Source organism: Cyclopterus lumpus, chromosome 19 (assembly GCF_009769545.1).
Source record: "Cyclopterus lumpus isolate fCycLum1 chromosome 19, fCycLum1.pri, whole genome shotgun sequence".
Lineage (NCBI taxonomy): Eukaryota > Metazoa > Chordata > Actinopteri > Perciformes > Cyclopteridae > Cyclopterus > Cyclopterus lumpus.
This window is the reverse complement of record NC_046984.1, coordinates 9115158-9129134: the sequence shown is the minus strand read 5'-3', so window position 1 is coordinate 9129134 and position 13977 is coordinate 9115158. Positions and strand designations below refer to the sequence as shown.

Here is a 13977-nt window from a genome sequence, read left to right as displayed (position 1 = left end):
CCTTGTGAAGAGCAGAAGAGGTAGAACGCATTGGAAGAAATCTGTCGTCTGACGATGAGTTAGCTTTTAAAATTAGCTTGTTAACTGTCTACCTGTCTACCTGTGTACAACGGGATTGGTTAACCATTCTCTCAAATTCAACCCACAGCCTTATATGTCGTCAGGCCGATAGTCAATGGGTTTTGAAATTGATTGAAAAACAAATAGATACCAAAAAACATCTTAAAATCCCAGATTGGACACAGCTGACTTTGGCTAAATGCTCGTCAGCTAATCTCAATGAAGACAGTGGCTCAGAGTCTTAAGTGTTCTGCTTAGTGTATTTCTGTCATGAAGGCACTTAGAGAAAATATGTGTAGGCTATCATCCAATTTCAAAATCAAAGAAAAGCCGGGAGAAATAAGCGAGACCTTTTAAAAAAAATAATGAAAACTGGTTTCCTCCATTTGCTTAGTTATAAGTCTTTCTCTTATAAGTATGTTGCTCTTTATATTACATAATGGCATAATGTCCAAAATACACGGTGACACCCACAATCCACTGAAGGCACTCATGCTTCTTATATATATGGGCTCCACTCAAGTATGAATTACCTTTCGCTTTCACTCTTCAGGCCGTGTCTGTTTTATTATTTATTTGATAAAACTCAAAGTATACTGCGTCTATAAATACACTGCAGGGCTTGTAATGGACCTGCAGAGGGGAACGTGCAGTAGCACACACTGGTGTTATCACGCTACTGTCATTGATTCAGTGACAACTGAATGGGTTCAAGTAGAATAATATGCATGGGCAGATAAAGACAGATGTAGATCACACAGATATTCAATGCTAAGAAAGTTGGCTCTGTCAACAAAAAAGCCATCCAACCTGAAACATAAACTTATTGAGAATGCAACAGCTTATCGTTTGCTCTCTGCTCAGGACAAAGTTTTGGAAGTAAACAAGCAAACATTTAGCTGTAAGACATTGTAGTATAGAAAGGACACGCCACTTGTAGGTCGCTGACAGTACTCCCGAGATGTTGAGGGAGTCGAGGCAAATGCCAAGAAAATCTTTTAAATTCAAAACTGTGTTATTACTTGTTTCCTTTTTTCAGTTACAAAAACAACAGTAAATCAACAAAAGGAGCATAATGTTTACAGTTACATGGTTCATGTAAGCCTCAAGTTCACCTGAAGGACAAGATATATTTACATTTCGGATGCTAAATGATTAATGGCTTCACATATATTTGTGAAATTACACTTAACAAGAAAATGATTGTAACTTATCTGATCTTGCAAAATAAAGACTGCAGTTATATATACAGCCTTACATTTATGGATCAATACCATCCATCCATCCATCCATTTTCAATACCGCTTATCCTCATTAGGGTTGCGGGGGCGCTGGAGCCTATCCCAGCTGACATAGGGCGAAGGCAGGGGACACCCTGGACAGGCCGCCAGTTGGATCAATACCAACTTTAAACATTTTAAACATTAGAAAATGTTCAATTTATTTTGCTCATCAAAAGATTAATCCATGGAGCAGGTAGAACAACAACAACAAAATCAAGATAATATTTGACAGATTTTTAAATAGATTTTATTTCTAATGTGAAGAAGACTGAATGATGTGATGGGTGATGATACTCTACAGTGTACTTGGACATCAGTCAAGTTCATGGTTAGGAAGGGAAACATTGTAGCTTTTTAAATATTAAAAATAACAATAATAATAATAATAATAATGATATCAAATAATAATAAGTCAACTGCTTGTTTAAAGGGTCTGACATTGTACTGTAAGTCTGTAAACCAATGTAGGTTTGGTTGGAAACTGCAGTTCACTCATGTTTTGACTACACAGAACCCACAGTGAGCTGGAGGACTGCTGTGTGGGATTTACACTTCTTAACTGGACTACATCATGCACATTATCAGCTATTTATTGATCTTATCCTTACATGTTTCTCCCCCTTCCTTGTCACCCTTCCATCCTCTTATGTGTCCTCTCTAGCAGAGTACCACACATAAGATAGTGTCACTTGTTACATTTATCAGCCAATTTTTCCCTCTCTGTTTTGGACTCATGAAAACATTAATGAACTTTGACTTTCTCTCTTTTTTTGTGCACTTTCCTCCATTGCCATGTTTTTTTAGGTTCTCCCAGACTCAAAAGTCTCAGTCAGGACCAACAGGTTTTGGGTCAGACTATTTTCTTTAATGGAACCAAAAGTGTGTGACCTGTTTATTCATATTTGTTAGTTTAATTATTAGGTTTAAATCCAATCATAGCTTAGTATGAATGTAAATATATGATACTATTCAAATAATATGACCGTTTTAATATTAAATGTCTAGTACTATTAATAATTTGATGCATTTATAATCTCTGTAAGTCACACTTTCCTGATGGCACATGGTGTGACATGATACTGACAGCACATCTATGTTATGGCTTCATTGTTAATCACAATCATTTATGACTGTCAGATACAATTTGATCAGGCCTAATGAGTGTGATTATACTTGGACTTTGATCACAACGGGTCAAACTGTGCCAAGGTTATTCTCGGGGCATCTCTACTTGCCCTCTGGTCTGTTACAAAACAGGTCTGTTGTTGTTTTCAATTAATAGCAAAGAAATCTGATTTGGGTGAATTTTTTTAATTTATGAAGACCTCATAGATGCACATGACAGAGTGAGAAGTCGTCTGTTGTAGTTTCTTTAGTATTTAGTATTTAGATAAACTACACACATACTCTTTCCTGTTGTCTTGAGGTGTTCCTTTATGCTTTTCTATGTTCTCTTTAACTTGCTGTATTTCTTGATTTGCAACTGACTCTTTACACTCTCTTTCTTTTTTTCTTTCTTTCTTCCAGTATGTGGCATTTGGCTCCCTTTTCTTCATCCTCATCTCCATCTCCACTTTCTGCATGGAGACACATGAGGCCTTCAACACCATCCTCAACAAGACAGAAAACGTCACAGTGGGCAACACAACCCGTGAGGAGATTGTATACGAGGTGGTGACTGACAGCTGGTTGACATACGTGGAGGGCGTGTGCGTCATTTGGTTCACCATTGAGGTTCTGCTGCGAGTCACCTTCTGCCCAGACAAGCTGGAATTCTTCAAAAGCAGCCTCAACATCATCGACTTTGTCGCCATCCTGCCCTTCTATCTGGAGGTGGGCCTGAGTGGGCTGTCCTCCAAAGCTGCCAAGGATGTCCTGGGGTTCCTGCGTGTTGTCAGGTTCGTCCGTATCCTCCGAATCTTCAAGCTGACCCGCCACTTTGTGGGCCTCCGTGTCCTGGGCCACACCCTGCGTGCCAGCACCAATGAATTCCTCCTGCTTATCATCTTCTTAGCCCTTGGAGTCCTCATCTTTGCCACCATGATCTACTACGCTGAACGAATCGGCGCAGACCCAGATGACCCAACCGCCAGCGCCCACACCAACTTCAAGAACATTCCCATTGGATTTTGGTGGGCCGTTGTGACTATGACCACACTGGGCTATGGAGATATGTACCCAGAGACGTGGTCAGGGATGCTGGTGGGTGCTCTGTGTGCCTTGGCTGGTGTGCTGACCATCGCCATGCCTGTACCTGTAATTGTCAACAACTTCGGCATGTACTACTCTCTGGCCATGGCCAAACAAAAGCTGCCCAAAAAGAAAAACAAACATATTCCCAGAGCACCCCAACCCGGGTCCCCCAACTACTGCAAACCAGATGCCCTGGCTATGGCTACTGCATCACCGCAAAGGCTCTTGGGAAATGTCCTAGGTGGAGTGATGGGGCCTAGTGGCAATGGGGGAGACTGTCCTCTAGCCCAAGAAGAAATTATAGAGATTAACAGAGGTGAGAGATTTGTTATTTCATGTTAAATCTCTTTATTTTGTCAACAAATATTATCTTTTAAAACCGACAAGCATGCTTCTGGGCAATATGACAGCTTAAAAATTGCAGATTCAGGCATACACAGTGATGATTTCAGGGATCCGGTGGAGAATTAGAGAGTCAAAAAAAGAAGTGGGACCCCTATCAAGAAGTAATGCATAGTTGATTCTGGATCCACCCTTGAGAAATCCCTGGCCCATCAGAACTTATGTGTAATTCATGATCAACTGGTAGGTCCACAGTTGCCTTAAGGCACCCATCTGTCTGTGAAGAACAAACAGTACGGAAGGAAAATGAACTATTAAAACAGCTTAATGCATCTCAGTTTGGCCTGACTGCACATATTTCCTCTCCGGCATTAGCAGTAAAATCAGGAGGAGAGGTAATTTGGCTCTTTGTTTGCTCTTTACATGCATCAAGCATCAGACACGTGAAACAATAATGCACCTTTAATGCATTACTTTACTGCCTTAGTCATCAGTGAGCCAGAAAATATTGGTTTCATCAGTGCTTCTACTACATCTTGTCTGCTTGGCTTCCCTCCAGACTAAAAAGGTTTCCTGTAGGTTGTGTCAGTAAATTTTTCAGCAGGAAGTTGTATTAGTCAACATTTTGACAACTGGCTCCAAGACTGCTCTGCAGTATCATCACCACATGATGTAACATGGTCTACCATAATGCCTCAGTGAACATGTGGGTGACCACTACAACTGTCATTCCCGAAGACGATTTACCAGTCGACATTGACAGTTTACCAATGTTCAGAGCTACTGTTTGTATGTACATTATCTATCTATCTAAATTATTGTTTTGTCTCGATTGTCTCTAAGATTTTCATATATTTTCAATATTGGCAAGTTACCAAAGCCTACATTTGTCAAAATTTCAATTTACTGTTGAATAAGCAAGCAATGTGTATATTTAGGATGCAAACATTTTATAATTTGCAGATAAATATTGACATATTGCATTTTCTCCTACTTGATCAACAATACAAACTTATATTAGCATTTTTGATAAATAAGACACACAAGATACTCTTTTCTATAGTTTTATCATAATTCTCCTGTTCCCCTAGATTCCAAGCAGAACGGCGATGCAGCTTCGGCCGCCCTGGCTAACGAGGACTGTCCCACCATCGACCAGGTGCTGAGCCCAGACGAGAGGAGCCCTATTGGGCGAGGGCCTACTCGAGAACGCTACCAGCAGGACCGCGCCTGCTTCCTGCTCAACACCAGGGAATTCCGTGCCACAGATGGGAATGTGCGGAAAGGTACGTTTCACACTAGGAGACAGAAACCAAAAATATGCACATCTCTCATAAACAGTTTCACACAACAAGATGCCATGCACAGCATATTGTAAACATACATATTATTTACGTCTGTGCAGCCAATTCAGATAAGCACAGAGGTTACACTTTATAAATATTACAGCAGATCCAAACGTTTAGGAAAGACAGGTTGGATGAAAGAGCACACATGAACTTTTGGATGCCTCAACTACAGCTCCAATCACAGCTAGCAGGAAAACACACAAACACACACACTCACACACACAGTCATGCAGTTAAAACACATGCATATACACTAGGCTCTTCTGTTCTGCATCTACTGTTTCCAACTCTTCACATTCAATTTTTCTGTTTCCGTCTTCGCTTGATATCATATTTGATTTCTTCTGTCAGACATTTTTTTCTTTCCCTCTACTTCTCTCCTTTCTCTTTTCTTACCATGGTGTCTGGGAATTTTGTTAAAGTCACATGCATTCAGGCTCATGAACAATCTCTGTCTTTCTCTGCCTTCTGGACTCAAACAGTTGACCATGCATTAATTTACTTCTTACCACTTCTGTTTCTCCCTCTTTGTTTCTCTCTCTCTCTCACCTACCACACATCGTCCTTTTTATTTTTTCCTGTGGCCCTCCTTACCTCCCTCCCCTCCTCCCCCCCCTTACCGTATGTGATGATTTCCCTCCCGAACCTGTCGCACATTTTCCCGTTCCTTTGCCCCATCTTTAAACCCATGCTCTCATTCCCCCTCTTCTTTTCCTTTGTGCTACACCATAACTACCCCTCCCCCCCTTTTTTTGACCCCAATGTGCATTACCTTTGTTCCCATAAAATCCTGACACCTTTATTCATTTACTACTGCAATTCAACCACCACCACTGCTGCCAACCTGCACCAAAATACTCCCTCACACTGCCTCCAAACTTTCAACACCCCCTGTTGACAACAAACTAGAGGCAGCAGCCCTGGCACCCAGCCCAGACTCCCCTCTGACTGAGGATTGGTATAAGATGGAAGGGTCTCTGTTACAGCAAGACCTCAATGCAAACTCCACCTCCTCCTGGATCAAACCATAGCCCAGAGGTAACACTGACACAAAGTTAGCTAGCCCTTAGCCTCGTCAACTTTTGACTGAAAACATACAGCCATCTTGATCTGGCTCTCTAACACGTAGCATGTTTTGCAGTTGCACAAACTAGAATACACTCTAACACGCATGTACACACAGATGTAGCTGCACACACTATGCATGCCTTCAGATCACAGATACACCACCATTTCCACAATGTTGTGTCTACGTGTTCAATAGTGTTTGAAGTGTCACCCGTGAAAAGTCTTCGGAAAGTGTGCTGTAAGTGTTACACTTAGAGGTCAATGCAAACAGCTGAGCTAGAGTTAGGTAGCGCTTGAACCTGAGTATCAAGATTTGGGTGGCATTTTAGGGTGCGTCTGATTTGTATCTCATCTGATGAAACCTAACCTCAGCCGAATATCCTAACTGCTTACAATATGTGTGAATTCAGCAACAATCACTATAAACAATGTAAAAAAAGACAAGAAAAAGGGATTGCTGTGTGATATCGTGACACCCACAATAAGAAGTATGCACAAAGAAGTGTATACTTACTTGTGTGAGAGATTACAACTTGCATACAGTCACGAAGGGAAGAGTCCGTCCATGTGGGAACGTGTATATGTGCAAATACTTCCAGCAGCTCAAGTGAAAATAACCCAGTTTTCATGTCCTGTGTCAATAACTAATAAAACATAACACTGAAGAAGATTGAACAGGAACAGTGGGTCACGTTGTTGTCTGATGTGCCTCTGTGTTGTTGTTGTCTCTCTCTTCAGGTTGTGTCATATCACGCGTGTGTATGTGGGCTTTTTCATTCTTACGTGTTATACTCTGTGTCTCTGTCCTCTCAATGTGAGTGTTGTGTTTGTGTTGTCTTGTGTGGCTTAATATTGTTTTCCCCTTCTACTGTGTTTATTCGTGTTACTCCTTACCCCATGGACCTCCACCTTGGCAAACAAAAGCCCTCACTGCAATTTAGAGAGGCTTTGCCTTTGAAACAAACTCTTTCTATTGTTTTTTTTTTAAATCTATGTACGTACATGTACTCATACACAGGTTAAACATACTTAATGGACTTAATTGGTGTCAAAGATGGGCACAATCACATGTACATATGTCACATTTGATTTAAAATCAATTGGCCAGCCTTGATAGTTTCACACTGTTGTGACACTGAGTGAAGTGTTGTCTGACACTCATCTTTCCAAGGCCCAAGGTCACTGGGGTCAGTGGAGCCATCTAGGTCAAGGGATAGTACCTCTGGAAACATGCCACGCTGAAAACAAGCATATATTTTAAACTGTTACAATGTAGCGTCTTAATTCAGCTTTGTAAACAAAGCCAGTTATCACAATACTTCTTTACACAAATACTGTGTTGTGAGCGTGTAATGGATCTGAAATACTACTCCCTAGACCATGTGTCTGTGCTTTCAGTGCCTAGTGTAGTCCAAAGTTCAGGACCTTTTGTGCTGTGGAGACCTGGATAGAAATCAAGAGAATCATGAGCTGCACTCGGTGACTGAAACACTTATTTACCAGACAGACAGACAAGCGCTATGACAGATTTGGTTGAAACGTGGCTACATGTTGTCTAAGGTAAGCAAGCCTGGAGCTTTCCAGGCCCTTCACTTACAGGTCCCTGACATTGCTTCAGTTTCAATGGTTATTATGTATGAAATGCAATTTAAGTTCTACAAAAATCCCTCTTTAAAGCAAATTAGGAGTCCATTGAAGAAACAACATTATGATGAAGCTTCTGGGTTTGGGCTACATAGTAATTCATACATTTCAATTGGGGATCTATAATGGACCTGTAATTTATATTATTTAGGATTTGACTTAATTACACATTTGACCTCTGGAACCTGATGCTCTGGCATTTGATAACCAGCACACGCGTATACACCTGACGCCCAGTATATGTATGAATACATATGTTGCTCCACATAGAACGTTGTGTTTGTCGCTGTTCAAACTCACATAATTAACCATCAATTAAAAAAATCTGTAATTCTGGGGACGACCAACATTACAAACAAAAACCCCAGTGGCTCGATGTTACGTCCCTGTTCTCCTCTGACGTTCTCCTTGTTTTTAAAGAGGGATTCTCACGCTGTCCAAAACTTATTTTTTGTGTGCTTCAGTTGAGATTTATTTTTGTAGATACTTTGCAAATTTATTTTGTATTACTTTTTAAGTTTCTTCTCTTTGATTGTTGGCCATTTGACTTCCTACGCACCAGATGCAATATGCATGTCTCGCTAAGGTCAAACGGTCAATCACCCCTTTGATTGCCTCACTCCTCTCAACCTTCTTCAAGGGTCTCGTTTGTTTTTGTCTCTTTCTCCGTCTCCCGTTTCACAGTCTCTCCTTTCAGCTCCTCACTATATGTGTCCGAGTTGTTTTATTTCTTGGGATTTTGTGCTTTATTTATGTCCTGTGTTTCTAACACGGTGTGTACATCTTTCGTTATGTATTTTTGTGGAGTATTATGTTGTGATTGTGATAAGTTTTGTGTTGTAGTTTGAACGTTTAATTTTTCTATTGTGCCTAAGATTACGCTAGATCTATTTTAAGTTTATATATTTGGGTCCGTCGTTATGTTTTTCTTTTTTTTATTAGGTCTTTTTTTTTTTTTTGTAAAATTGTTTTTGCTGTTTGCTGTTTCGATTCCCCCTATGTTCTTCCTGTGTTCTCCTTTGAGTTTTACTATCGCCAATGATCTGTCTTCTATGGATTGGAATGATAAAAGGAAATTGCCAACACAACAATGAAATTAATTCGCAAAGAAATGGCACAAATCTCTTATTTGAACTTATTTTACTAAAGAAATCTCCTTTTTCATTAATAGATTCAACTAAACCCATAATATAAAAAAAAGTTATACACTTTTATAGTAAGGCGGGCGCATTCATATTCCACATTCTCATCCCACTCCTTATTTAAGCAGTTTTCTACTACTCATATTTATGACATTGATGAGAAGAGATTGTTGCTGGAATTTCAAGACCAACGGTTTTATAATATTCACTCACTGGCTATAACAACACATCTGTTGTTTTGTTTTGCTTATGTTCACACACAATTATTCATCACAGACTATTTATTTTGTTATTATGTTAAGTGGCACAGTACAACAGGCTACAACTAGACCAAATATAATAGCTCCAAATTCAACTCCCTGACACCTTTAGTGTGAAAAACGTGTCAGTGTCCTCTTATGTATGTCATTGTACTCAGTATGTAAAACCTGTTACATACTACATTGTCCTGCATGTCCTCATGTGCTTAACAGTTCGACTGTGTTTCTTACAATGTTGCTTCACCAAACCAATCTGCAAATATTCTTTTTTTACTTGCTTCTTACAAAAGAAAAACAAAATTGATAAATATGTATGTATATGTATGAGAATTTGAAATGGATATGAGCTATAATGACCACAGCTGACGCAAGTAGGTCTGTAAAACCGACATATCGCTAACAAGAGCAAATTACAGTTGCATGATCTCTAGTTTCCCCGAAAGACACTCCAGGTACTGTATGTACTGTATGGACACATTGGGGCTTCACAAGGAGATCAATGCATCTAATAATGGGCAACAGGAGATCAAACCCTCTTTAACAGGCAATTGATCACATGTAAGAATGATACAGTATGTGTGGTTCTAAGAACAGCCTCTGAACAGCCAGCAAATCCTGTGTCCTCCACGTGCTCATAAAACAACAGGACATATGTGACTTTACATAATGGAGACAGTCAAAAAGATCTCTGCCTTCTACATACAAACATACAAGAATGATTATGACTATTATTTCGGTCCAATCTGTTTCATTTTACACAATCTTTTCCTTGGTAAAAAGAAGTCTGGTCAGAATATTTGCAGTTTTCCCTCTCTCTGTTCCTCTGTGTTTTCCCTCTCCATTACCGCCTCCTTCTGTGATTAACACTCATTCTCCATCCCATCCCCAGGCCGCCACTGCAGTTCAAGTGTAACTAAAGTCGGACTGTAGGTAGGTATGTACTCCCTCCAGTAGTGTAAATTAAGTGTGACTTTGGGCAGGAATTATGTCATCACTGACTGCAGTGACAGGCAGACTCACTAACTCCCCTGATAGATGACCCCAGAGCACAAAACCCCCGTTGATGTCGTAAATACAGTACTTAGCACAGTGAGGAGAAAGCTAGCAGACCGTGACGGACTACAGTGTCTGAAACATGATTAACTTTATCAGCCTTTTTATTGTAATTTCTGAGAACTATCAATATCTTGAATTCGACCAAGCAATACTTTCATAAATCAGCAGAAGCAAACCCATGTACTAATCAGCCACTGACAAATGTCTAAAAAGCTTCAGAACCAAGTTACTGACGCATCAACATTATTCTTCATTAGTTTCACCTTCTTGCTGTCAACAGATGGGAACTCTTTCTTTCCCTTATACATATTTTAATCATATCAAACTCGATATGAAGTGTTTTAAATCCTCTGGTTTCAGACTGAAAAGAGAAAAATAAAGGACATGTGTTTAAAGCAACAGAGACACTATCAAATATAATAAAGTTAAATACTGCAGGCATAGCAGTTTAGTCTTAGTATGTGTAAAGATCATAATGTATATGAAGCATAGTATTCTTAGTCTTTTTATCACGTGTGTTCTCTTCCCTTTATTTTTCTCTCTTCACTCTGCATGCAGATTTTTTTCTTTAAGAATAGATCCAAAGGAATTTCACAGTCGAATCAAAGCCTTTTGTTGTAACTGCATAACGGACTTTCCAACTTTATTTATAGGAACTCCCACGGTGAATACTTCAAATTTGTAGGGCACTTATTAATCAATCGTAGCACCCAAGTGAAGCATAATATTTGCACATTTGAGCTGTTGGGACACAAGTATACCAGTTTAAATAGATACTTCTAGTTTACCTCTACGTCGTACATTTGCTGTCTATGTTTTTATGCCCTATTCATATATTTGTCCTATTCTTTAGAAGTTAATAACTTATTTTACCTGGCAGAAACAAGACGTTTCTGACTTTTAATGTGAAACAGCAGCAGTTGGTTGCATTGCAAAAATAAAATATGGCAAAATGTTGATATAAAATAGATAAAATTAAGATGATTACATGCAGACATTGTATCCTGTGAATCCCTTGTGCGCATGCAGACATTGTGATACCACCACAGTAAAGGTGGAGCACACCACCAACAATTAACACTACTATAGAGCTGTAGACTGATATAAATAGAATGAATGCATTCAATGTATTCAATCGACATTGACCAAACATCTGTGATTCCACCAAATCTTAAGGATTGTAACTTTACCTATTCACCTGGGTCAGGTGAAAGGGTTATCAGATAATGTTAATTTAAGATTCACATTATCTACCTCTTGCTTAAAGAGATGTTTTGTCTGCATTCACTACCAAGCATTTATTGTAGTAACAGGTTTGCTTGTTTTTCTCTCACTCCTTTGTTTGTCGCCCTTTAACTCTGATTCAGCATTAACACAAATAGCTGCCATTTGATACAACCTGACAGTGTGTCTCAATACATTTGGGTTGTAGAACTAAACTTGAGATTGTAGCAGCACCGCAGATTGACCAGACAGCTTCTTAGACATCGTTGTGTGCATCTTAAGAAACCTGATGAAAAATGCATCATCACTGAGTTACCCCCCAGCTAATGTGCCTGAGCTAGTCAGAATAAAAAAAGGACTATTATTTATGGAGTGGTGGCCACTGTGCACCACAATATATTTGTTTAATTTCAGCAGGAAGGACAAAGGGCGGCATACTGTAGCAAAGAGTGTTCTTTGTTGTCTGACTATGGCAATGGTTGGAGTTTGACCAAAATATGCACTTACTTTGTAATTTAGTCACAAACTCTGTTAATGTTGCAGTTTTATTGCTTTACATCTAAGTTACATTTCAGCTAATGTATCACATTCCTAATTAAACTAAAAAACCTCCATCCATTATGGGTCAGTTAGCCATTGGTAGGGCAGATTAACTGCTACCTAACAATGTTGTTTTTCACTTCACGGGATGCAACAGCACTGTGATCTTCCTACAGAGGGACCTCAACATCTGCATGCTCTGTTACATATATATATATATATATATATATATATATATATATATATACAGTATATATATACAGCGGGAAAGGACACAAAAGCCACTGTGTTATTTCTTAGATTAATTGGTTTTGTATTTTGTAAACCTACGTTCAAGTACCACGTACTATACTTCAAAGTCACGTGCACAAGTGGACACGTGGGCCGTGTCATTTCCCACTGTAACCAAATGCAAACTGATCTCCTTACTATTACCGGGGGATAGGAAGTATTTTAAAATGTTACAGGGAGAACCTTTTTGTGTTGGCCATCTGAAGTTTACAGGAACCCAAAGCAAATACTAAGTCAGTTGTTTATAAAGTGTAATCCAAGGCAATTAATTATTCTACATAACTTCATTAGTGTGCCCTCGATGGACTGGCGGCCTGTCCAGGGTGTCCCCTGCCTTCGCCCTATGTCAGCTGGGATAGGCTCCAGCGCCCCCGCGACCCTAATGAGGATAAGCGGTATTGAAAATGGATGGATGGAACTTCATTAGTGGTCTAATTTCTTTCACTGAGAACTTCATGTGGTCAACTCCTACACTGTATCAGCAATATCAATGTATTTACTATTTGTTTTTGTGGTAAACTGTATAGTTGTGGCCAAATAGTTGTCTAAAACACCTGCACATTGCACATTATGCTTGACATGATAACATGTTGGGTGCTTTATTCAATGGGTCTATTATAGGTGTTAAACTCTTAATATATCAAAGAAACTTTTGCTTTTCTGTTTTGAAAAAAGACACATCATAACTCGCATTTTCTTGTTTTGTCTTGTCTTGTCTGTCTTGTGTGCGTCTGTCCTCGTCTGTCCTTTATATGTCTTTATGATTTGATAACATTTTCAATTTCTTATCCTTACTTTATTCTCTCCACTTATGTACTTCTTTTCTATTTTGATTTCTTCTTATAACATCTCAAACCTCACGTTCATGTTTCAATGCTCCCTTCATAACAAACCACCTGGATATGGAAATTTGTCATAACATGCCAAAACATTTCAACCATGATTTATTTTTATTTCATTGGTATTCGATATCAATCACAAATAATATAAACTAATGAATGATGGTTAAAATTATTTTCTTAAAGCAACAGGCTACGATAAATCTTGCAGTCTCAATAACATATCGGGAATGGCTGGGTCATCACTGCGGCTTGCTCCTATCACTAGTCCACCCTTTGAAACCTACGAGGCCCCAGGACCCCTGCACCGCTGTCGCTCCCCCATCCCCTCCATTTTGTAGCAAAAAAAGGATGTTCCTGATTGGATGATAAGAGATGCCTTGGATTAGCTGTGGACTGATCGCATTAAAGCCTCCATTTGGATTGTACACCATGCAAAAACAATAGCAATAACATCAAAATAACTTGAATGTAGAAAGAATGTCCCCTTGTCTTGTGAATCTTATGGTTTATGATGCATAAATCAGGTTAGCTGATGGGGTCAAATATAAATTCTACACTGTTATTTCAGATCATAAGAAGAAATGTACAAAAAAGAAGATTTGGATGGGTTAGTAAATAAAATAGTAGCAGAGATTAAAACAACTTTATTAAAACATGTGCACAGTTACATTATAACATGTAGG

The 13977-nt window shown here is 39.2% G+C and overlaps 1 protein-coding gene across 5 annotated transcripts in view; it reads left to right on the top strand.

Annotated features, from left to right (window-relative positions):
* The window catches only part of kcnc3b (potassium voltage-gated channel, Shaw-related subfamily, member 3b), a 38481-nt gene extending 24849 nt beyond the window's left edge, over window positions 1–13632 (top strand). Inside the window, exons 2-6 of one of the 5 annotated variants that reach the window (XM_034558876.1) lie at window positions 2871–3770; window positions 4181–4200; window positions 4487–4488; window positions 4994–5164; window positions 13484–13632. In XM_034558876.1, coding sequence (XP_034414767.1) covers window positions 2871–3770; window positions 4181–4200; window positions 4487–4488; window positions 4994–5164; window positions 13484–13632 — 1242 coding nt within the window. Of the gene's footprint in view, window positions 1–2870; window positions 3853–4180; window positions 4201–4486; window positions 4489–4969; window positions 5165–6136; window positions 6259–7033; window positions 7055–13477 lie in introns of those variants that run through there. The other 4 variants (XM_034558872.1, XM_034558873.1, XM_034558875.1 and 1 more) reach the window with 4 other exon arrangements.
* Window positions 13633–13977: the final 345 nt, after the last annotated feature.